The sequence below is a fragment of the Oncorhynchus kisutch genome, linkage group LG14 (genome assembly GCF_002021735.2).
Source record: "Oncorhynchus kisutch isolate 150728-3 linkage group LG14, Okis_V2, whole genome shotgun sequence".
Taxonomy (NCBI): domain Eukaryota; kingdom Metazoa; phylum Chordata; class Actinopteri; order Salmoniformes; family Salmonidae; genus Oncorhynchus; species Oncorhynchus kisutch.
This window is the reverse complement of record NC_034187.2, coordinates 56,456,950-56,482,333: the sequence shown is the minus strand read 5'-3', so window position 1 is coordinate 56,482,333 and position 25,384 is coordinate 56,456,950. Positions and strand designations below refer to the sequence as shown.

The window sequence follows — 25,384 nt, the reverse complement described above, 5'->3', positions numbered from 1 at the left end:
TGTCTCTGATTGAGAACCATACTTAGGCAGCCTGTTTTCCCACTATGATTTGTGGGTAGTTGTTTTCTGTCTTTGTATTAGTTACCTGACTGAACTGTTTCGGTTGTTCTTTTTGTTTGCTTTGTATTGTAGTGTTCAGTTTAGTTTTAATAAAATGACGAACACTTACCACTCTGCATATTGGTCCGATCCTTCCTACCCCTCCTCAGAAGAGGAGGAAAACCATTACAGGGAGTGGTTGAGGGAAGCTGAAGGGTGGGACTAAAAATAACAAGATAACGAATGTAAAATATACAGTGTCTGTAAAATTTATATAGTTTCAGAAGTTTTGTGAAACAGCACAGTTGAAAAATATATGACAAATAGAAATCAAAACTGAACAGTCTTCAAAGATAGATGGGAGTGTTTGAGGATAGCTGAAGGATGGGACTAAAAACAAACAAGAGATAACTATTGTAAAATATACTGTGTCCATAAAATGTATATAGTATGTATAAACTGGAAGTAGAAGCCTAAAGTGTTGTTGTCCATAAGTGTACTCTAATTAGGGGAGGGGTGTTTGGGTTATGAGAAAATAATAAAGGAAAATACAAATGTACAGTACCTGTCAAAAGTTTGGACACACCAACTCATTCAATGGTTTTTCTTAAATTTTACTATTTTCAACATTGTAGAATAATAGTGAATACATCAAAACTATGAAATAACACACACATAATCATGTAGTAACCAAAAAAGTGTTAAACAAATCAAAATATATTTTATATTTTGGATTCTTCAAAGTAGCCACCCTTTGCCTTGATGACAGCTTTGCACACTCTTGGCATTCTCTCAACCAGCTTCATGAGGAATGCTTTTCCAATAGTCTTGAAGGAGTTCCCACATATGCCGAGCACTTGTTGGCTGCTTTTCCTACACTCTGCGGTCCGACTCATCCCAAACCATCTCAATTGGGTTGAGGTCGGGTGATTATGGAGGCCAGGTCATCTGATGCAGCAGTCCATTACTCTCCTTCTTCGTCAAATAGTGCTTACACAGCCTGGAGGTGTGTTGGGTCATTGCCCTGTTGAAAAACAAATGATAGTCCCACTAAGCGAAACCAGAAGAGATGGTGTATCGATGCAGAATGCTGTGGTAGCCATACTGGTTAAGTGTGCCTTGAATTCTAAATATATCACTGACAGTGTCACCAGCAAAGCGCCATCACCCCTCCTCCTCTGTGCTTCATGGTTGGAACCACACATGCAGAACCAAATGTCTGAAATTTGGACTCATCAGATCAAAGGACAGATTTCCACCGGTCTAATGTCCATTGCTTGTGTTTCTTGGCCCAAGCAAGTCTCTTCTTATAATTGATGTTTTTTTGCAGCAATTTGACCATGAAGGCCTGATTGATGCAGTCTCCTCTGAACAGTTGATGTTGAGATGTGTCTGTTACTTGAACTCTGAAGCATTTATTGAGTCTGGTAACACTAATGAACTTATTCTCTGCAGCAGAGGTAACTCTGGGTCTTCCTTTCCTGTGGCGGTCCTCATGAGAGCCAGTTTCATCATAGCGCTTGATGGTTTTTGCGGCTGCACTTGAAGAAACTTTCAAAGTTCTTGAAATGTTCCAGAGTGACTGACCATCATGTCTTAAAGTAATAATGGACTGTCGTTTCTCTTTGCTTATTTTAGCTGTTCTTGCCATATTATGGACTTGGTCTTTTACTAAATAGAGCTATCTTCTGTATACTACCCCTACCTTGTCACAGCAAAACTGATTGGCTCAAACGTATTAAGAAGGAAATAAATTCCACTTAACTTTTAACAAGGCACACCTGTTAATTTAAATGCATTCCAGGTGATTACTTCATGAAGGTGGTTGAGAGAATGCCAAGCGTGTGCAAAGCAAAGGGTGGCTACTTTGAAGAATCTCAAATATAAAATATATTTTGATTTGTTTAACATTTTTTTGGTTTCTACATGTGTTATTTCATAGTTTTGATGTCTACACTATTATTCTGCCATGTAGAAAATAGTTTTAAAAAATAAAGAAAAACCCTGTAATCAGTCGGTGTGTTTAAACTATTGACCCAAAAATATATATGTGGGATTGGAAATGATGTAGACAATTACATTGATAGAAGCCACAATCTATTTGCAATATTTAAGCTGATCTACCCCCTGATTTAAAAAAAAACATGTTTTAAGAACTCTGTGTTCTGTATTCGTAATATATAGGCTACATCCCAGGTGGGGGCGATAGGGGATTAACTCGATTTAAAAAACTGTGTGCACTGCAGACCGCTGTGCGACAGACGTTGGGAATGCTTTATTTGCAGCGTGCCGCATCATGGGAGCAGGCAGCCAGGCGTTTTGATATGTAGGCGGACGCAGTGAGCAGGGACCTCGGGCTGCAGCAGCAGACGCGTGGGGTAGGGAGGGGGTAGGGAGGGGAGACCGGGGGAGAGTCGTCCTTAGCATGACCCAGTGAGCACCAGAGACTGGTTTGCGCTCTCCTCGCACACCCTCTGCTACATAATCGCTGGGAAAAAAAGCAGGGCTGCGGCTGACACAGATGCCGCTGCTGCCAAGACTAGAGCGTGCTGCCATACGTATTTACGTAGCACTGCCTGGGTATGTATATCTGGGTCAGTAGAGAAAGGGTATTGTATTCTTGTCTATCTCATTGCTGGTCGTTGACACCCTTTAAAAAAAATCTTGCATATCTACTTTTCTTTTCCCTCTCTCTTCCCCTCTCTCTGATTAGGATGGAAATCCACAGCTGGTCACACCCTTGATTTGGATGGTTCTCTTTAACATTAACTCTTCGATGGCCAAATATCAAGCAGGCTCCCAATGAGCAAGGCAATACATATTAGTGTGGATTTTCAGCCTGCCAACAATTTTTTTGTAGTGAGTTTCAGCACTGCGGGACATTTCTCTTTGGGTAAATGTATCTCCAGTGAGGCCCAATACCACACTTACAGTACTGTACTACATGAAAATGTAGCTGTTCCAATTCACAGTTTTCAGTTATGCCCCCCCCCCCCCCCCCCCCCCCCCCCCAGAATTACACTGGACATAATATTATGAATTATATGAATAGAATATAGGTTGACCGCAAAATGTACTTTAGTTTTACCAATCCAGTCCCCTACACCAGGGTCTGTCCGGGGTCTCCTCTGGGTGCACATTTTGGTTTTTGCCCTAACACTACACAGCTGATTCAAAGAGCCAAAGTTTGATGAAACAGCTGTGTAGGGCTAGGCAAAAAAAACGAAACGTGCACCCAGGGGGGCCCCAGGACTGACTGGGAAACCCTGCCCTACCCCATCTCCATAATTTTAACACTGGTAGGACGGAGGATAACAATTTAAATTATAGTCAAAGCTACTTCAAATTTTATACCATCCCATTCTGGTTTACCTTATTCAATGTTGGCTAAGAAAAACAATAACATTGCAAATAGCTCCACCTCCTGGAATAAAAAGACATCCATACCAGAAGAATGAACCATACAGTATACCTCAGCATGGTTTATTCTTATTAAACCTACCTCAGCATGGCTTATTCTTATTAAACCTACCTCAGCATGGTGTATTCTTAATAAACCTACCTCAGCATGGCTTATTCTTAATAAACCTAACTCAGCATGGCTTATTCTTAATAAACCTACCTCAGCATGGCTTATTCTTATTAAACCTACCTCAGCATGGCTTATTCTTATTAAACCTACCTCAGCATGGCTTATTCTTATTAAACCTACCTCAGCATGGCTTATTCTTATTAAACCTACCTCAGCATGGTTTATTCTTATTAAACCTACCTCAGCATGGCTTATTCTTATTAAACCTACCTCAGCATGGCGTATTCTTAATAAACCTACCTCAGCATGGCTTATTCTTATTAAACCTACCTCAGCATGGCGTATTCTTAATAAACCTACCTCAGCATGGCTTATTCTTATTAAACCTACCTCAGCATGGCGTATTCTTAATAAACCTACCTCAGCATGGCTTATTCTTAATAAACCTAACTCAGCATGGCTTATTCTTAATAAACCTACCTCAGCATGGCTTATTCTTATTAAACCTACCTCAGCATGGCTTATTCTTATTAAACCTACCTCAGCATGGCTTATTCTTATTAAACCTACCTCAGCATGGCTTATTCTTAATAAACCTAACTCAGCATTGCTTATTCTTAATAAACCTACCTCAGCATGGCTTATTCTTAATAAGCCTACCTCAGCATGGCTTATTCTTATTAAACCTACCTCAGCATGGCTTATTCTTATTAAACCTACCTCAGCATGGCATATTCTTATTAAACCTACCTCAGCATGGCATATTCTTATTAAACCTACCTCAGCATGGCGTATTCTTAATAAACCTACCTCAGCATGGCTTATTCTTAATAAACCTACCTCAGCATGGCTTATTCTTATTAAACCTACCTCAGCATGGCTTATTCTTATTAAACCTACCTCAGCATGGCTTATTCTTATTAAACCTACCTCAGCATGGAATATTCTTATTAAACCTATCTCAGCATGGCTTATTCTTAATAAACCTAACTCAGCATGGCTTATTCTTAATAAACCTACCTCAGCATGGCTTATTCTTAATAAACCTAACTCAGCATGGCTTATTCTTAATAAACCTACCTCAGCATGGCTTATTCTTATTAAACCTACCTCAGCATGGCGTATTCTTAATAAACCTACCTCAGCATGGCTTATTCTTATTAAACTTACCTCTGCATGGCTTATTCTTATTAAACCTACCTCAGCATGGCGTATTCTTAATAAACCTACCTCAGCATGGCTTATTCTTATTAAACCTACCTCAGCATGGCGTATTCTTAATAAACCTACCTCAGCATGGCTTATTCTTAATAAACCTAACTCAGCATGGCTTATTCTTAATAAACCTACCTCAGCATGGCTTATTCTTATTAAACCTACCTCAGCATGGATTATTCTTATTAAACCTACCTCAGCATGGCTTATTCTTATTAAACCTACCTCAGCATGGCTTATTCTTATTAAACCTACCTCAGCATGGCTTATTCTTATTAAACCTACCTCAGCATGGTTTATTCTTATTAAACCTACCTCAGCATGGCGTATTCTTAATAAACCTACCTCAGCATGGCTTATTCTTAATAAACCTACCTCAGCATGGCTTATTATTATTAAACCTACCTCAGCATGGCTTATTCTTATTAAACCTACCTCAGCATGGCTTATTCTTATTAAACCTACCTCAGCATGGCGTATTCTTAATAAACCTACCTCAGCATGGCTTATTCTTATTAAACCTACCTCAGCATGGCTTATTCTTATTAAACCTACCTCAGCATGGCATATTCTTATTAAACCTACCTCAGCATGGCATATTATTATTAAACCTACCTCAGCATGGCGTATTCTTAATAAACCTACCTCAGCATGGCTTATTCTTAATAAACCTACCTCAGCATGGCTTATTATTATTAAACCTACCTCAGCATGGCTTATTCTTATTAAACCTACCTCAGCATGGCTTATTCTTATTAAACCTACCTCAGCATGGAATATTCTTATTAAACCTATCTCAGCATGGCGTATTCTTAATAAACCTACCTCAGCATGGCTTATTCTTAATAAACCTACCTCAGCATGGAATATTCTTATTAAACCTATCTCAGCATGGCGTATTCTTAATAAACCTACCTCAGCATGGCTTATTCTTAATAAACCTAACTCAGCATGGCTTATTCTTAATAAACCTACCTCAGCATGGCTTATTCTTAATAAACCTAACTCAGCATGGCTTATTCTTAATAAACCTAACTCAGCATGGCTTATTCTTATTAAACCTACCTCAGCATGGCGTATTCTTAATAAACCTACCTCAGCATGGCTTATTCTTATTAAACTTACCTCTGCATGGCTTATTCTTAATAAACCTACCTCAGCATGGCTTATTCTTATTAAACCTACCTCAGCATGGCTTATTCTTATTAAACCTACCTCAGCATGGCGTATTCTTAATAAACCTACCTCAGCATGGCTTATTCTTATTAAACCTACCTCAGCATGGCTTATTCTTATTAAACCTACCTCAGCATGGCATATTCTTATTAAACCTACCTCAGCATGGCATATTATTATTAAACCTACCTCAGCATGGCATATTCTTAATAAACCTACCTCAGCATGGCTTATTCTTAATAAACCTACCTCAGCATGGCTTATTATTATTAAACCTACCTCAGCATGGCTTATTCTTATTAAACCTACCTCAGCATGGCTTATTCTTATTAAACCTACCTCAGCATGGAATATTCTTATTAAACCTATCTCAGCATGGCGTATTCTTAATAAACCTACCTCAGCATGGCTTATTCTTAATAAACCTACCTCAGCATGGAATATTCTTATTAAACCTATCTCAGCATGGCGTATTCTTAATAAACCTACCTCAGCATGGCTTATTCTTAATAAACCTAACTCAGCATGGCTTATTCTTAATAAACCTACCTCAGCATGGCTTATTCTTAATAAACCTAACTCAGCATGGCTTATTCTTAATAAACCTAACTCAGCATGGCTTATTCTTATTAAACCTACCTCAGCATGGCGTATTCTTAATAAACCTACCTCAGCATGGCTTATTCTTATTAAACTTACCTCTGCATGGCTTATTCTTAATAAACCTACCTCAGCATGGCTTATTCTTATTAAACCTACCTCAGCATGGCAAATTCTTAATAAACTTATCAGGTGGTATAAATACAACTGGATTGACAAATATTGCCATTTAATGATGTAAGGTTCAAATAATGACATTAAATCATATTTCCCTCAGACAAGTATTTTTTTTGCTGCGTAATGTCTATTAAAAGACTTCTGAAATGGCATGTCAGTTATGATACAATGTTGAACACAAATGCATCATGACTCAAGTTGAGTTTGTAGAAGATAGAACAACAATTGCACAGAAGTCAAAAATCAGGTGGCAGTGTTCTGCATTGGCAATGGATTTCCACACTTCTAATAACAAGCATGTCACAAACAAATGTATTGTCCAACTGTAAAATGTGGTAAATTTAGTATTGTGGTTGATTTCAATGGCTAACAGAGTTAGTTGCACTTTTCCTATAGCTTGACAATGACTACTGAAAATCTGTTTCTTACCTGCAAAAGCACTGGTCTGAAACTAAATACATTTTCTTGGCAAAGTATTCACTAAAGTAAGATATAATAAATAAATTAACTAATAATACTAATCAACTAATCATCACATTACAGCAATTAAAGATGCCAACAGGCTTATACCATATTGCAGAATTCATAAGGGTCCTTGTCATTACTGAAAACAGAGAAGCAAAACAATAATTTATAATTCACCATCCCCTCATTGACTGTTCTTTGATGCATAGTTGCATATAAAAACATGTACATCCAGATTTGAGTATAGACATACAAGATAAGAGGAAGATAAGCAGAGGAAGAAAAGTTAAAAGGTTGACTAAAGTCAAATTGGCTCTCGTTAAAAGAGGAACCATACCAAGTGCTTGTGGTATCTTCACCCTATATCGTTGTCATTGTACACCTGAAAGATTTTAACCCGTTTTTTTTTAAAGTACAACTATGCATTGAAAGTTACTTACTTTAGAAAAAACTGCCATCTCAAGCAAACTGTGAATGAACCTGTATCATGTGTATTTTTAAAACCCATTTAAATTGAACAAAGTCACTGTCTTCCACTCATAGCTTAAAAGACTGAGGTAATGTTTACTAAATCCTGAATGACAGCACACATGCCTTTTTTCATTTGGAAAACCAACATACAAAGAATCCCACCCCAAAAAACTGAGCAGAATATTAACCTGGATTACTCCATATTTTGTCATTTAAGACCAACAAATTATTTGCACACATATAAAAACAGTTTTGTAGAACCACTGATTCAATTTAAAACATAATCCAAAAACAGATGGCACTGATTTAAGTCATATTCACAAAACTGTGAGATTTAAAAAAACAAACATTTGTCAGTACATCAAAGAAAAAACATTTTGAAATTCCATTCAACCTGGACACAATTTCACGATTTAAAAACGTTATTACGATTTTAAAAGTTATTACATAACCCACAAGAAAAAAATGAGGATTTACCAAATCGAAATGTCTTGGATTTAGTTAAGATAGCAAGGTAAAATATTACTAAAATATCCCAGAAAACCAAATAGTATTTTCAACTAAGGTAATGTAAGAGATATATATATATATACTGAACAAAAATATAAACCCAACAGGCAACAATTTCAATGTTTTTACTGAGTTACAGTACATTTAAGGAAATCAGTCAATTGAAATAAATTCATTAGGTCCTAATCTATGGATTTCACATGACTGGGCAGCAGTGGGTAGGCCTGGGAGGGCATAGGCCCAGCCACTGGGGAGCCAGGCCCACGCACTGGGGAGCCAGGCCCAGCCAATCAGAATTACTTTTCCCCACAAGGGAAAAGGTTTTTATTACAGACAGAAATACTGCTCAGTTTCCATCAACTGTCTGGGTGGCTGGTCTCAGACGATCGTGCAGGTGAAGAAGCCAGATGTGGAGGTGCTGGGCTGGCGTGGTTACACGCGGTCTGTGGTTGTGAGGCCGGTACTGCCAAATTCTCTAAAACGAGGTGGCTTATGGTCGAGAAATGAACATTCAATTATCAGCCAACAGCTCTGGTGGACATTGCAATCAGCATGTCAATTGCATGCTCCCTCAAAATTTGAGACATCTGTGGCATTGTGTTGTGTGACAAAACTGCTCATTTTAGTGCCCTTTTATTTTCCCCCAGCACAAGGTGCACCTGTGTAATTATCATGCTGTTTAATCAGCTTCTTGATATGCCACACCTATCAGATGATGGATTATCTTGGCAAAGGAGAAATGGTGACTAACAGGGATGTCAATACATTTGCACAAAATTTGAGAGAAGTAAGCCAGTTTTGCGCCCTCTCGGGCTTGTGCGGTGGAAGAGATCTTTGTGCGCTATACTCAGAAATGTCTCAGGGCAGTAAGTTGGTTGTCTGTTTAACTCTCTATTGTTGTGGGGCTGTGCTTTGGCAAAGTGGGTGGGGTTATATCCTGGCTGGTTGGCCCTGTCCGGGGCCATCGGACAGGCCCAGTGTCCCCCGACCCCCTGGTCTCAACCTCCAGTATCTATGCTGCAATAGTCTGTGCCGGGGGGGGGGGGGGGGGGGGCTAGGGTCACTATTTTGTATCTGGTAAAATTCTCCTGTCTTATCTGGTGTCCTGTGTGAACTTAAGTATGCTCCCATCTCTCTCTCTCTCTCTCTGAGGACCTGAGCCCTAGGACCATGCCTCAGGACTACCTGGCCTGATGACTCCTGGCTGTCCACAGTCCACCTGGTCGTGTTGCTGATCCAGTTTCAACCCTGGTTATGGAACTCTGACCTGTTCACCGGACATGCTACTTTGTCCCAGACCTGCTGTTTCGATCCTCTCCCTCACCTGCTGTCGCGACCTCTGAACGAGCCATGAAAAGCCAACTGACATTTACTCCTGAGGTGCAGACTTGTTGCACCCTCTACAATGTGATTATTATTTGACCCTGCTGGTCATCTATGAACATTTGAACATATTTTTGAACGATCTGGCCTTAATGGCCATGTACTCTTATAATCTCGACTGGGCACAGCCAGAAGAGGACTGGCCACCCCTCAGAGCCTGGTTCCTCTCTAGGTTTCTTCCTAGGTTCCTGCCTTTCTAGGGAGTTTTTCCTAGCCACCATGCTTCTACATCTGCATTGCTTACTGTTTGGCGTTTTAGGCTGGGTTTCTGTATAAGCACTTTATAACATCTGCTGATTTAAAAAGGGCTTTATAAACATTTGATTTGATGATTTGTGCATATGGAAAATTTCAGGGATATTTTATTTCCGCTCATGAAACATGGGACCAACACTTTACATGTTGCGTTTATATTTTTGTTCAGTATATTATCCCTTGCTAAAATTATTTGGCATCATACATCTTCTCGCTTCTTTGTGCCTGGTTGGTCCACGCAGTTTAACACCAAAACACTTGGTACATTTCACCTGTGTTTTCCATCTCTTCTCTTCTGTAGGCAAACAATGAGAATTCTGTGGGAGCAAAAACATCATAATTAAGAAAACATGAGATTAGTGTGCAAATTTCCTCACTGACTGTATAAAGAGGAAATCAAGGTCAAAAGTAATTCAATTTGTATTAGGCTAAATTCAGAGGAAAGATCTTGACATGTTAAACATTTAATAATAATTCAGGACACACAAGTAACAAATGCCTTTACAATTAGAAAATGTACTCATTCTACACATCCTTGTCATCACTCACCTGGACCTTTTAAATCACTGATCTTCTGGTTCTGACTGTGATTGCTTGAAACATAGAGGCTCTTCCGTGGTTTCATTGTCATTCGTTTCATCTTCATCATTGTTATTTTCATCATCTTTGTTGTCAATGTCGTTTTCTTCATCATCCCCTTTCTCTTTCACTTCCATCTCTCCCTCACTGTCACCGTGTGTCTCCTCTTTACCCTCACTGAAAGGGTCAAGGCCCTTCTCTTCCCTCCTGCTGATCTCCGCAAACCAGTCCCGCACCTGCTCATAGCTCATACTGGACTTGGCCACCAGTTCATCCAAATCTTTCTCATTTAAGACCTTATGCTTGAGGTAGTGCTCCTTTAAAATATCTTTACCCGTCTTGACTTTGATGGTAGGGGGTGTTTGTTTGCAGGGGTATGGCCGCCTCGTTCTCCTGGACCAACCACGAAAGCGTTTCCGTGGCTTCTTCTTAAGTTCACCTCCGTTCATTGCCTCATTAACCTTTCCACTCTGATACAAGTAGTACCACTTCAGGTTACTGTTCTTGCAGGCATAACGGGTGTCTCCAAACCAGTTGACAATGTAGGTTCTGGGTAACCCGCTCTCCTTGGCCATCTTGTCGTACTCTTCAGCAGAGGGCCACTGGGTACGAACAAAGGCGCTTTTCAGGACGTGGAGCTGCTCTGGGGTTTTCTTCATTATCTTCCGGCCGCTGGATGGCGTCCGAGCTTCTTGCCCAGAGGAAGGCACTTTGACCATTTCACTCTCTAGCTCCTCTGTGCCATCAGAGTCCAGTGGCATTTTTCTCCTCTCAGAGAACCAGGCGTCCACCTCTCGCCTGGTCAATTTAGTCTCCATCCTCAACCTACTTAGCTCCTCATCGCCTGGCGTGTCAGACTTCTGGTAGCTGGCCTCCAAAAGCAGAAGCTGCTCCGGAGTCTTTTCCTTGAACTTCTGAGGTGTGAAGTCAGGAAAGGCGTGGCGGAACTTGATTCGTGGATCATAGATGGGCCCTTGGGTTGTGAGAGAGGATTCACTGGCTTCGTCACTGGAGTCGATCACAATGGCTGTGCTGCTGCTGGCGTCGTTACTGTTGGTGTTGACTGAAATGTCATTTAAGGCAACGCCTTGGTGGTCCTTTGAGTTGCGTTGGTTGTAACGTGTGTCACTGAACCACTTCTTTATTGCTCTTTTGGTGAGGTTAGTGACCTTCATCAGCTGAGAGATCTCTGCCTCAGTGGCAAACTGTCTCCTTAGGTAACTGGCCTTCAGCTCTGCTAGCTGCTCCTTGGATTTTTTGGGTCGCGCTCCCTGGGAATCGGTACTGAGTGGAGAAGCGGTCTCAGAGGTCGAGGGTTCTGGCACCTTACTGACACTGGTTCTGGGGTTGGGGACCCCAGCAACAGCTAACGTGATGGGTGAGGCCACAGGGACAGCGTTGCCACCCCCTACCTGAGTCAAAACCATCCCTGGTTGCCCTACAATCTGACAAGTCTGAAAGATTGACTGCAGGCCATTGGCTGCCGTAGCAAAATTGGCTGGGATGACAGTGATGGTCTGTGACACCGCCTGCACTGAGCCATTGAACTTCTTCCTCCTGGCCTCCTCCACCTCCTCTGGGGTCCAGCTCACACCGTGCTTCAGCCGCTGGGCAGAGAACCACACCTTTATCTGCTCCTCTGTGAACTTGGTTTGTACTGCTAGACCCATGATCTCTGACACAGATGGGTAAGGGAACCTATTATAGGCACTGACCAGCAGGACATTATTGTCCATGGCCCCATTGTATGTGGGGATACTACTGACCGGGATGAGGAGCTGGGTCTGGGAGGTCTGCTGATTCTGCAAGGCAGACAGAACTTGAGCCAATGTCCCTGGAGGGAGCATTGTGGTGGAGTTGGTGGTCTTTATTTGGAGCACATTTGGGCTGTTGACCATTATGCTTTGCTGAATAGGTTGAATGGTCAGAGGGGTTGACACAGCCACTACAGTGGGGGTGACAGAAGGGGGGGGCACCTCCTCTCTCTCTTCTTCCCCATCACTCTCCACTTTAATGACACTGTTATCTGCCATTTTGTGTGACCCTGTAAACTTCTTGGCCTCAGCCCTACTCTTGAGCTTCATGATTGGTGTCTTGCTTAGGGCAATACCCTTACAGGATGTGTCCTCATCCTCCTCAACAAAACTGCCATCAAAGGTCAAGTCATTGACTCTCTGCTCAAAGATGGTTTGATTGTTGCTCTTCACCATGGTCCTGGTGAAATTGTCTTCTCCAGGGTGGTGGCGTGCATTATGCTCCAACAATGCATCATACCTCTTGGTGTGAAAGTCACACTCAACACACACATAAGATGAGTTTAGAACTATATTTGGGTGCTCAGTGTCCACATGCAAGGTAAACATATTGAGCTGTGATGTCTGAAAGCTGCAGTACTTGCACTCATAACCTCCTTCTGCTGTACTCGAGTCCATAGTTTTAATGAAGTGGTCCATGGCCTGTGTGTCTTCCTCACTTGGGTTGCTTTCAGTTGAGTTTTCCACAGGACAGTTAGCTGCCCCCTCGTCAGTCTGTTCATCTCCCTCTGTAACGACCTCCATGTCAGGGTCTGAATCCACCATTTCAACGGGGGGGAACATGCAAGGCGTTGTTGATTTTCTTCTGCTCGCCATTGTGTCTTAACTGTGCTTGTGTTGAATATATAAATATATATATTTTTTTTTAATCAAAATTTTAGTTTAGCCCTTGTCGATCCATGCAGGTTACTTCAGGAGTTCAAACGTCAAAGTTGACTTATCCTTAAATCCTGCAAGAGAGAGATCCATATTATATGCACATAATTGATAGGCATTCATGTTTAGACCTTGAATTTTTCTATCTACTAGAATATTTAAGAGGGGGGCCTCTACTGCAGTGTCCTTTAACAGATTGTTGTAGGTGTGGTGGGACATGTATAGAAAGTTTCATTTCACGAATACATTTGAAAGTCGCTACATTGTTTCCACTGCCAATACTAAAAACTCTCACAATTGAAGTCTTCAAATAGCGCAAGCGCTCCACAGAAACACCATTAATAAGTGGCTGTTTATATGCATTCTGGCCCAAAGCAAAATGATTTGAGAAAACTGCAGGACAAGACATTTTATTCCTAAATCGATGTAGTATTACTAATGCTTCTGTATCGTATCATTAGTCTGCTAACTACCAGTTTGTTAACCAACTTGTCAGTCAGTCACACTGCAAATAATATTCATCTGTCACTTGTGCCGGTCACGAGTGTACGTATTTTTCTGTTTTGGGGGGGGATGGGAGTATTTAGCAAAAAGTGGGAAATGATAGTCAAATCTTATACATTTGAACTATTACGTGTGTAAAACTACCTTCACGTGGTGTTCATTTTATTACCTACCCGTGTAGAGAACTGTCGCTTACAAGCATCTTGCAACAACCAGTTAGCTTCCAATCTGACTGCTGATGCGCCGTCTTCCGCCTTTGCCCAGTCGTTCCCTCCCCAACAAATGCACTGTCGACTCCGGCAGTGGCCCACAGGAGCAACGAGTCCATCTGTTGTTATCATAGACGCAGAGCAGAATAGTGAACGCGCCGAGATTCGGTTGGTTTTTCACTCCCTTTCCCTTTGCCTACAAAACATCACCTTGTTTGGTTTGTTCATGCATTTAAACCGGCCTAGATGTAGACACCGACTGCTCATCGAATCTAACGATAGTAATTTTTTTATTTCCTTCTTCCTCTTCTTCGGTGGTGTTTATCGGCGGTTGGCATTCAACGTTATGGTGCATTAACGCCATCTACTGTACTGGAGTGTGGGCCAGCCTTGTTGCTTTTAAATAAGATAAAATATTTGATACCATATCTAATGACGTTCTACTCAATATACTCTTTAAATGAATGTCCTGTATCTAATTCTCCCTCATACTGCCCACAATGTAGCAATACATGTTCCACGGCCTCTGTTTCCTGGCAGTAATCACACATTCCTGTTGAATGCTTTCCTATCACATTTAAAGTCTTATTTCAACCAGCTGTGTCCCACCCTTAATCTTGTAAAAATAGCCTATCCTCCCCTCACCAACTTTCCTCTGCCCTTAGTAGCTCTATTCCACTGCCATCTCTGCACCATCACTGTCCATATCAGGCTTTTTGCCCTCTGCCTTGCTCATTGAAACTACAACATCCCAACTACTAAGTGCTTATTTAGCCAGTACATCAACTCCCTCGTTCCCCTCCACCCCCACATGGGCTGGGACCCAACTAAATCTTATCTGTATACCCATCTGTCTAATCCTGCCTGGGTTTATAGTACATCATAAAGCAGGTATTGTCGGCTACGTGAGGCTCATTATGTAGATAATCTTAAGAAGAACTAACCCCTTCTCAAATATCCTAAAGGCCCATAATAATGTTGATGTGAAATGTTGGAAAAGGAGGATAAAATTACCCCATAAAGAAATCAAAAAGTCATACAAAAGATACAAATACTTTAATAATATGCAATTAAAAAGGTAGACTCAGTGATATGACATAGATGCAGAAAGTAAACCGCATAGTTGTTGCAGAAATCGACTCCCTTCTCCACTGTTTTGGTCCCATGGCTCCCACCCTGTAAGAGCGTGAAGTGAACCTGTGCATATGCGCACATACTGTGTGACTGTGATTTCAGACATATTTCAAATGCATACGTAAAAATACACACTGTGTTGGAGTTAGTCACAAGTAAGAAAAATATACACGTCTCAAGTCAATTCTGACTCAAGTCTGTGCCTCTGAAATACTATAAATTATGGTAACCACATTTCTGACCAATGTAATGCATGATTAGGCTCATTGTAATAGGTAAAATAAAATAAAAACTGAAAATCTTGAAATGCATCATTTTATTACAATATAGGAAAATAGGAAAACATCAAGTGAAGAAGTTAGGAAAAGTTGTCGATTTCTCTCTTCATTTCCTAAAATGAGTGGAAGGAAATTAAAATGTATGTCAAAGTATAAATCACTTATCAGGATTTTAAGTCATTCAAGTGACTCACATGCACATACACCAGTTAATTAATTATGCACACATTTCAATGTAGGGAATGGTTTGTTTCCATACTCAATATATTTCCTACAACAAGCGACGTAAAAGACGGAGAAGTTGTAAGCCACATACCTGTAAGAGCTCTGTCTTATCAAAGTTCTGGCGGTGTCTGTAGATGCTCTGACACAACAGAGCATACAGCTTCTCCAGCTGATGCACCTCATAGCCCTCAGTCTTGGACACAACTCTTTTGAGCAATTCCTGGACAATAAATGATACACAAATCAATGTATGAATATAGGATGAATGAATAAGTGTTTGGCTATGACTTGCCATGACCATATTTCTGGTCTCCAATTTTCTGGGTGTACTTCTGATAGAACTACATTGTAAAAGAAGCATGGCTTAACCTTCTAAAAAAAATAAAAACTGTTCAGGAGGTTACCTTGAGTTTGTCGTGGTCCACGACCAGCTGAGGGGTCTTCTGGGTCAGGATCTCCAGGGCCTTGTCCACGTCGATCAACTGCTGCTGCTGCACCAGAGTCCTGGTGGCACGGGTCACACGCCTCACTGTTGGAAGGAAACACAGGAAGCAATCAGGAGGGTGTGATGGGGAGCTGATAAGCTCAAGTCCCTTTAATCAGTGCTGGCTGAACAGGCTAATGCTAACACAATGGGCTATTGGTGTTGATATGCATATCTCATAACATGCAAATGAGGTTTCTACCCAGTAACATTGGATCTCAAGCAGTAAGTAGGGGGGCATGGTTTCCTATTCTAGAACTAAGGCACAGAAGACACAATTACAAGCATTTGCACTATTCATGTAGTTTGATTTTCTACAACAAAGTCAACCTTTTTGCATGTGTTCATTGGCCCTCATGCTGTGGTGAACACATTTACAACCAAAGGAACTCACTCTTACAGAGTATTTAAATCAGTGCAGCGATGGATGTATCCCTTTAACTGATGTGCTGTGTTGAGTTAGAGCTCCGCAACAGCTGGAGCCCAAGAGGCCATAGGTCAGTGAAACTGAATGAGCTGTTCCCTGAGGCCAGAAGAAGTAGCTTGCTTGCTGCCCGGGTCTGGGACCCTAATACAGACCTATGTCCCAGTCATCCTCCAACCTTACAGGCTCTTTGGTCTTTGTGGTATGTTTCTCCCCCTGATCTACCTCCTTTGTAGGGGTGTTGTTGACTGGACTTGGGCCATGTTCCACTGGAGGGCTGGCGGTTGACTCCATTGACTGCCACCACTGGACTGGCTTGGATCCCAGATTGGACCTGTGTGAGGCCTGGCTGGTGTGAGTCGTCTGTGGGGTCTGGAGCTCGCTGTTGCCAGTCTCCATTGGGGATGGGAGTGGTGGTGGGCTGCTCTGCAACACAGGCCTCTTCCACATCCTCAGCAGGCTTAGTGGTCTTCTCTGAGGTACACTCCATAGGGGAGTCTCCACAGCCGTTCTCTAGAATAGTCTCCAAAGCCTTAGCTTGTTTCTCTTCGCCCTCCTCTATGCCATCACTCACATCCGCTTCTTCCGCCCCTGAGTTTGTGATCTCCTTGTTCGAAGAAAAGGAAGAAGTAGGTTTCTTTTTTCTTCTTCTTTATGATGCCGAAGCGCCATTTGCTTTCGCGTCGTGTTTTGGGTGGTTTCTTTTTACGGGCTAGAGGAGAGGCTAGGAAAGTTAAATAGAGAAGAGAAGGTCCTTTAACATGATAGAGAACGGGACAGACAGACAGAGACTTCTCTATATCAATGAATATCATCTTCCTCTCCTCCCTGGCTCTCAATTTCCGCTCTTGCCTGCCATCGTGGTTTTCTAACTCTGGTCTTGTCTTTTGACTGGTTCACTCAACTGGAAAGAATCCTCCTCTTTCACTGTGGCTACACTTACTTCTGTTCCTGTCCTGATCCTTGGCACTTCCACTTTCTATCACTCGTAACACATCTGGGAGGTATTCGTTTTTTGCCCTTAAACGTTTAAACACTGATAATAATAACTGCTTATGTACTGCAAATCAAGCAGTAAAAAGCTAAATCCTGAGTGCTGTCCCTTGGTGGTTGACCAGTGTCTACCATCATTTCCACTGGATGCTCCTCTGCTCTGTAACAAATAACCTACCAATAAACAGTTAAGGAGTAGAGTGGTGAGACTTACGTGCGGGCCGTGGGGTGTTGGCAGTGAACGGGGTGCTGGCGTCTTTGCCAGTGTTACCGCCTAGCCTCTTGGATTCGGCAAATCCTTCCTCTCTGGGCAAAGTCTGGTAGTAGGAGGGGACAAACTTTGAGGACGTGCACCCTGTTAGTAGACATAAACATGTTGTTAGCATTGTCAATGAAAACAAAGATGTTTTAAGGAAAATAAGAGGGTTCATCTAATCATTGGACAAATAGTTAAAGAAGCCAACACGAGACACTGAAACTAATACAATAGCTAGCTGAACTCACATGATTTTATTGTTTTTGTTTTTGTTGTGCAAAAATGCCTCCTGTGGGGACGGGGGTTGAGATAAAAATAATTATATATATATATATATATATATATATGACAAAACACACAACACGGCAAGAGAGACAACAACTGGAGACAGGTTGCGCGCACTTTATTTGGATAGTCCGGATATCCATCTGTAGATGCTCTACAGATGGCCATACTATCAACAAACTATCTGTTGATAAGCAACTGCTTGCTAAGGTACGGTTAGATTTAGAGTAAGGATTAAGGTTAGGGTTAAGTTTAGGGTTAGGTTAGGGCTAGGGTTAGTACATAGTTAGTTGAAATGTTACTGACTGCAGAGCATCTACAGATGGACTACAGACTATCCAAATAAAGTGTTACCGAGAGGTTTTATCATGTAGGCTAGGTCACTACTTCAGCGTTCAAATCACAGCAATATGTCAACGTTATAAGCAGCAGCAGTTACCTCTCTTGTTGCGCGACTCTCTGATCTGCTCACAGGTTCTGTTAAAGTCCTCGTCTAGTTCATCGCGGATGATGGCGTGGGTCGTGTCCTTCAGGGCACAAGCCCGGTGACGAATCTGACGATCTGGAAACACAAAGAGAGAGACATTGATGACAGAGGTACACAGTAGGGGGCCTCGTCATCCATGGGACCAACTAACTGCAGCAGAACAATGAGAACGGACAAAGATATCTTCAGAGAGATAACGAACAAAAATAATATTGGAGTAAGATTAGCCTGGTCCCAGATCTGTTTGTTATGTCCTGCTAACTCATATGGTTGTTGGCAAGACAGCGCAAACAGATCTGGAACCAGGCTAGAATTACATGTCAGTTATAATATAATAATAATAATAATAATAACGACAACAGCACTCGGTTTAGTGAGGTGGAGACGGTTGTAGGTATACCAGATGGGTCGCTGTCAGGGTTGTACTCCAGGGCGTTCTTCCATATCAGGTCCACGTCGTTGACAAACTCCCTGACGGTCACGTACTTGTGGAGGTCGACCTTGGACAGTACAGTGGAGAGGTCCATGGGATGCCTGATCACCTTAATATAGTCAGGAACCTTTCGAGAGAAGAAGACAAACCATTGATAAGATGGGGGGGACACAATACCACTCTGGTTGTTTCGGATGAGAGCGTCGGTAAAGGAGCGAAGCTACAGAAATCTGAGGTGACAACCGTGCATTCCCCTAAGGGGCCAGAGCTCACTTAGAATGCATGTACTTGTATTCAGACTTGCTAGTTAAGTATTGACTACGTTTGGGTCAGTCAACATTTAGCTTCCATTAGAGTAATCTTGACTAGCACCCTGGACTACAACACCACAAAAACACCTCTTTCCTTCCTTGTTCCTCTCTTTTTCCCCCAGTGTTTTCTCCCTACCTCTTCGATGTCCACAGGCTTAGTGAAGGCCTTGAAGCGTTTGTCCTGGGAGAGGCGCTCGGTGACGTTGCGCAGGAACAGCCTCAGCTCCCTGAGTGTGTCCTCCTCCTGCTCCTCCAGACGCAGACGCTCCCTCTCACTCATCTGCCTGGGGAGAGGAGGGGGGGCAAGGGGGAGCACCTCCATGGCATGCATCACTGAGTCAGGGGAGGGGGAGGAAGAGGGGGGTAAGAAGGAGGGTTAAAATGGAGATGGGACACAAACAGCAATTATACCAAGTGATTATCAAAAGGCATAAATATCTAGTAGGTACAGGCTTTCTTCTTGGACGCAGGTGCCTTGGCAGTCTGGCTAAGGATGAGATTCTCAAAGAACTTCCTTCTCTCCTGCTGGGTGGGAATTTGGATAGAGTGCACCTCTCCGTACTCCATCCGGAACAGAGTCTGGATCTGAGAGAGACAAAGTGTAGAATAGTTACCTCAGTGACTATTTAGGGTCTTCACCTCTACAAAGAGTATTTACTGAAGTGTAAAAAAAAAAAGAATGTGGTTACGAATCTACTCATGGGTTGAGTAGCCCAGTAAGGTCCAGAGATCACTTCTCTACAGTACTTATTGTAATGCATGGCGGGAGAAGCCCAGATATGACCTACCTCATCAGCCAGGTCGCGGTGAGCCACGTTGCTGGTGGCCAGCAGCATGATGGGGGAGAAGGAGGGGATGTCTTGCAGCAGGCTGAGGAAGGTGGCCTTGAGGGCCGAGCCCACCGTGTCCCACCACTGCTGGATGTGGGGGATGTACATTATGCTGGGGGAGGTCCGCTTGGCCTCGCAGAACACCTGGGGCAGGCAGGGCGAGAGGGGCTAAGAGGTCAATGACTGTGTATCACTTTCCAACCTAGCACTTAGGTCGGGATTGAAACTATCAGCACTGCACCGACATCTCGCTGCATTTGACTGAGTAATTATTTGCTTGATGGAGTTAGCCTTTCTACAATGAAGTCAACTCTGGGGCTATAATTCTCTGCACCACAAACGAGTGTAGCAAGTCGGTGTGCATTTTAACATTTAACTTCTAAAGGCTACATTAGTTCCAGCCAGTACCTGTGCACAGGCCTCCTCGGGTGATGTACAGCTGACTCCAAACAGCACAGCCATGTCCAGGGTGTAGACGGGGAACTTCTCCAGGGCATGGAGCACGGCGGGGGCCAGGTGGGAGCTCTGACCCGCCCCGGGACGCCCAGCCAGCAGCAGCCTGGGCCGGTAGGTGGTGGGGTGGCAGATCGCACTCCTGAAACAGAGGCGAGCGGAGAGGTGAAATGAATGGAGACTCAAGGATGTGATTATGAATGGAAACAATGAGAATAGGGTGTTTCTTTCAAGGCAGAACGTATCTACAAATTACAGGTAGGCTACATCTTACCTGGCAAAATGGAGGAAGCTCCCTTTGGTGGTGGTGTGTTTGGTGATGGAATTATTGGACGAGGGGCCCTCGTCCCCACTGTACATGATTTCATCCTCCAGAATGCTGTCTGTCAGATCTGATCAAAGGAAAGACTTGATCAAGTAATTGCAACAACTGAACTTAATCAATGATCCTCTCTAATAGTGACCTAGCTTGGTCCCACATCTGTTTGTGTTGTATAGCCAACATTGGCATGACATTGACCATAGGATTCGGCAAGACAGCACAAATCAATCTGGGACCAGATAACAATGGCCGTGACTTAGTTCTCAGACAAAACTTAACCCGACCCACCTGCATCCCTCTTCCTCTTGAGGCCCTGTTCGGCGTGGGGGAAGAGCTTCTGCACTGCGTCCAGCACGTTGGTGAGGGCGGGGCCCAGCAGGGGTGTAACTACAGGGGTCAGGGCCTTGGCAGGGGACGACACAGCCCTCTGGGAGGCTGGCACCATCTTCCTCATGGCGGCCACAAAGTCCCGGCTGTTGATGTTGATGGAGCCCACGTCCAGCAGGAGCTTCTGGGACGTGCCGTAGATCTGGGGGTAGCGCCGGCGCAGCGCGCACAGGGCCGCTTCGGCACACACCGCCTTGATGTCGGCGCCGCAGTAGCCTGGGGTGCATAGGGGGAAGGTTGTGGTTAATATGTGGCATGTGTCAGATTGACTGTGGAACTGTGTTAAATCGATAGATGAATTGTGGTGATCTGTCTGAATATTATGAGACAACAAAACAACATATTTTTGTTCTTACAATTATTGTACATTCTTGACTTGCCCAACGCTAGAGTTGATTTGATATACATTAAATCACCTACCGACACATTTATCAGCCAACTCTTCCAGGAAAGGATCGGACGGTGTAGGATTCCACTGTCTGGTGTGAATCTTTAGGATATCTTTCCGGGACTGAAGTTGTCGACAGAAATGAAAGATAAGTGCACGAATAAAAAGTAACTGCATGTAGGCCTCTCAAGTCAAAGGAAGATTTGGATGGACATTTGAGTTTTGCACGCACACATATTAACTCAAATTAATCTTACCTCGCGATCAGGGAGGCCAAAGAGGAACTCCCTGTCGAAGCGTCCAGGGCGTCTGAGGGCGGGGTCGATGGAGTCCAGTCGGTTGGTGGCGCCGATCACCACCACCTCTCCTCGGCTATCCAGGCCATCCATTAGTGCCAGCAGGGTGGACACGATGGAACTGCAGGAAGGAACCACGAGTTGGGAGTATACAATGTTTAGTATGCAGACACAATCAATGGTAAGTCTCTGTAATCAGTGGAGTGAGAAATGAGAGTGGCTGAAATGTCTCACCTGTGGATCTGGTCTTGACGACTGGAGCGAACCGGAGCCAACCCATCGATTTCGTCAAAGAAGATAATGGCTGGCCGCATCTGGTAGGCCTGTGGGTACAAATAATGAGTCATCCTATCAATGCAAGTATGTCCCTATATAATAGACATGACCGTCAAACACAGTATAGCCAGCCACCCATTTCACAACAAGAGACCAATAGTGAGTGACTTGAGCAGGAAATGCTGATAGGCAAATACTAGACTCAATGGTCTTACTAAGACTGAATGCACCAGTGATAACTATATTAATGATCTTTAGTGTGCTGTATGAGGGACTGTACTGTACCTGGTCAAAGAGCAGCCTGAGCTGGCGTTCCGACTCTCCCACCCACTTGCTCAAGCAGTCGGCCCCCTTCCTCATGAAAAAGGCCACCTTCCTCTCCCCCTGGCTGCACTCGTTGGCCAGCGCTCTGGCCACCAGGGTCTTCCCCGTACCAGGGGGACCATAGAACAGGCAGCCCCTGCAACAGACAGGGATTTTTCTTTGAATGGATCCTTGCAAAGGACTCAAAGGATCCAAGAGCCAATGAAATGAAGAGTGAATGAGGCTGTGATTAGAGTTAGGGTGGGGTGGGGCTTCAGTCCATTGACAGGATCCATTCTAGTTGCTCACCCAAGTAAGTTCCTCATCCTGTTGTAGGCTAATTCCTCACAATGTCATTATGGTAAGCTACCCCAAAGGCAATATAAATCAATAGTCAAAATAACTGCAAGTTACCCGACAAAATATGTTAGCTATGCAACCCTAAAACAATTTCTCACCTTGGGGGCTGGATCCTGAACTTCTCAAACACCTCTGGATAGAGCAGAGGGAAGACTACCATCTCTTTCAGAGCAGAAATGTGGCTTGTCAGACCGCCAACAGTGTCAAAGCACACCTTTGGAGGGAAGAGAGGGGGTTGGATCTTTACATAGGAGATGCAGTCTGATAACTTAAAGATCATATAATGTAGGCAAACCAACTTTTGAGATTAAAACGGCTTCAAATAATTTAATTGTGATGTTTAGAGCTCACCGACTGGTCAATCGCCATGGGGTCGACATCCGCAAGACTCGCACCCATCTTCATTCTGTCCTTATGGATTCTCCAAATGTCCTCTTTGCGCAAATTCAGCGGCAGACACCTGAGAGGGATTCCAAATGAAAGAGATTGTGGTTTTGGCAAGCTTATTCTGACCAGAAGCTCAAAACCACACTGGATTCCACTGGTGTGAAATATTGGACAGATTTAGCTTTAAAATCCAAATAATTATGTTCTGTTCGTGGTGTCAGTCTCATACAGAGAAACTCTTGAGCAACATCATGTGTTCACTACAAAATGTCTGGCACCCAATGAAGCTCACCAAGGAGATATCACCAGAATAACCAAGATGGAACCTTCGTCTATTATTATTACATCATCGATCACCACCACTCATGATGTCATAGACACAGTTCAAAAACATTCAGGAATGGGGAATCATTGCTCTGCTCACCCATGTTCATTATCCTTTAAATATGATTCAATCGTGTCCAAGATAATATGCCATGGTAAATAACAGATGATCGGTAAACAAATATAAAAAACAATCAAGTAATATGTAACAAAACATAGTTTTCTCCTTTCTTTAGTACTACTTTCTAGGGTAGATTTCAACTGTGAACTAAATTAAACATGTTATCATTATAGGGACAAGTCAAACTGTTGAAGTGTGTCAAATTCCTTGCTCATGATGACATGTTCACTGACCTGTTCTTGGCTTCTTGCTCTGTGTCTTCCTCATCAGAGGAGTCTTCCTCATCAGAGGAGCTGGCTTTGTAGGTGTGCCAAGCATGCTTTCTCCTGTGGGTCAAAGCAAACCATAAGGAGACAGAGAAAGGAAAAAACTTCACTGCTTTACTGTACTGCTCTCTCCCAAAGTTGTCAGTCCCCAATAACAAATGAGAGACTTACGTTGTTTAAATTGTGCCAAAGACTCACCTGCCTATGGACCCAATCCTGTTGTTTGAAACAGCGAAAAAAGAAAAATATGAACCATCACAATGAAAAGTAATATATATTGACAAGACCCTAAAATAATAGCCCATAATCATATATAAAACCATAACCATTTGTAAGGACCCAACCCATGAAACACAGCATTAAATGGACCCTACAACATATTTTGGTCAAAACAAAGATTTTTTTGGGGGGGGTCAAAACAAATATCTGGACACTATGAAACCAATGTACGGGCTAAGACTATTGGTAAAGTGCCAGTACTGTGAAGTACAGTACTGTGGGATGGACCTGCCACTCCTTCTGCTGGTGGTGTCGACACTCCTGGGCACTGAGGCACTGATGCGGTAGCTCTCTCTAGTGGAAGATGCCTGGCGGTCAAAAAACATGGGCGGCTGCTTCCTGGATTCTACAGATGAAACAGTGAGAGGCATAACATCATGATAAGCACTGATCTTGGCCACTAGTCATTCATTTCAGAGTGGGAGTGCTGATCTAGGATCAGTTTTCCGAGCCGGCCACGGGTGCACCTCAGCCACGCTCAAGGTACTAAACGATATCATAACCGCCATCGATAAAAGACAGTACTGTGCAGCCGTCTTCATCGAACTGGCCAAGGCTTTCGACTCTGTCAATCACCGTATTCTTATCGGCAGACTCAACAGCCTTGGTTTTTCTAATGACTGCCTCGCCTTGTTCACCAACTACTTTGCAGACAGAGTTCAGTGTGTCAAATCGGAGGGCACATTGTCCGGACCTCTGGCAGTCTCTATGGTGGTACCACAGGGTTCAATTCTCGCTCTTGCTGAGGTCGATTCCCTGATACACCTCTACGCAGACGACACCATTCTGTATACTTCTGGCCCTTCCTTGGACACTGTGCTAACTAACCTCCAAACGAGCTTCAATGCCATACAACACTCCTTCCGTGGCCTCCAACTGCTCTTAAACGCTAGTAAAACCAAATGCATGCTTTTCAACCGTTCGCTGCCCGCACCCGCCCGCCCGACTAGCATCACCACCCTGGACGGTTCCGACCTAGAATATGTGGACAACTACAAATACCTAGACTGTAAACTCTCATTCTAGACTCATATTAAACATCTCCAATTCAAAATCAAATCTACAATCGGTTTTCTATTTCGCGACAAAGCCTCCACTCACGCCGCCAAACTTACCCTAGTAAAACTGACTATCCTACCGATCCTCAACTTCGGTGATGTCATCTACAAAATAGCTTCCAATACTATACTCAGCAAACTGGATGCAGTCTATCACAGTACCATTCATTTTGTTACCAAATCATCTTATGCCACCCACCACTGCGACCGCTATGCTCT

The 25,384-nt window shown here is 43.1% G+C and overlaps 2 protein-coding genes across 8 annotated transcripts; both read right to left on the bottom strand.

Moving 5' to 3' along the window:
• Positions 1–6,760: 6,760 nt before the first annotated feature.
• On the bottom strand, positions 6,761–14,129 carry LOC109903581 (zinc fingers and homeoboxes protein 1-like). The gene is made up of 3 exons (XM_020500374.2): positions 13,770–14,129; positions 10,373–13,166; positions 6,761–10,140 (listed from the first exon to the last, which is right to left on the bottom strand). The coding sequence occupies exon 2, from the start codon at positions 13,030–13,032 to the stop codon at positions 10,387–10,389; it is 2,646 nt and encodes an 881-aa protein (XP_020355963.1). The 5' UTR covers positions 13,033–13,166; positions 13,770–14,129; the 3' UTR covers positions 6,761–10,140; positions 10,373–10,386.
• Positions 14,130–14,846: 717 nt separating this feature from the next.
• On the bottom strand, positions 14,847–24,628 carry LOC109903582 (ATPase family AAA domain-containing protein 2). 7 transcript variants are annotated; one of them, XR_004202846.1, is made up of 23 exons: positions 24,336–24,628; positions 24,027–24,044; positions 23,796–23,888; positions 23,082–23,190; positions 22,829–22,944; positions 22,353–22,527; positions 22,026–22,114; positions 21,753–21,912; positions 21,528–21,618; positions 21,009–21,323; positions 20,673–20,790; positions 20,354–20,540; positions 19,904–20,089; positions 19,565–19,700; positions 19,252–19,448; positions 18,772–18,931; positions 18,324–18,446; positions 17,848–17,888; positions 17,558–17,698; positions 16,576–17,074; positions 15,847–15,971; positions 15,534–15,662; positions 14,847–15,330 (listed from the first exon to the last, which is right to left on the bottom strand). XR_004202846.1 is itself a non-coding variant. In XM_031788602.1 (21 exons), the coding sequence occupies exons 1-21, from the start codon at positions 24,476–24,478 to the stop codon at positions 15,298–15,300; spliced, it is 2,844 nt and encodes a 947-aa protein (XP_031644462.1). In that variant the 5' UTR covers positions 24,479–24,628; the 3' UTR covers positions 14,847–15,297. The 7 variants fall into 7 exon arrangements, 1 of the variants encoding a protein (XP_031644462.1); XR_004202842.1 differs by lacking the exon at positions 17,848–17,888 and having other exon boundaries at positions 16,321–17,074; XR_004202843.1 differs by lacking the exon at positions 17,848–17,888.
• Positions 24,629–25,384: the final 756 nt, after the last annotated feature.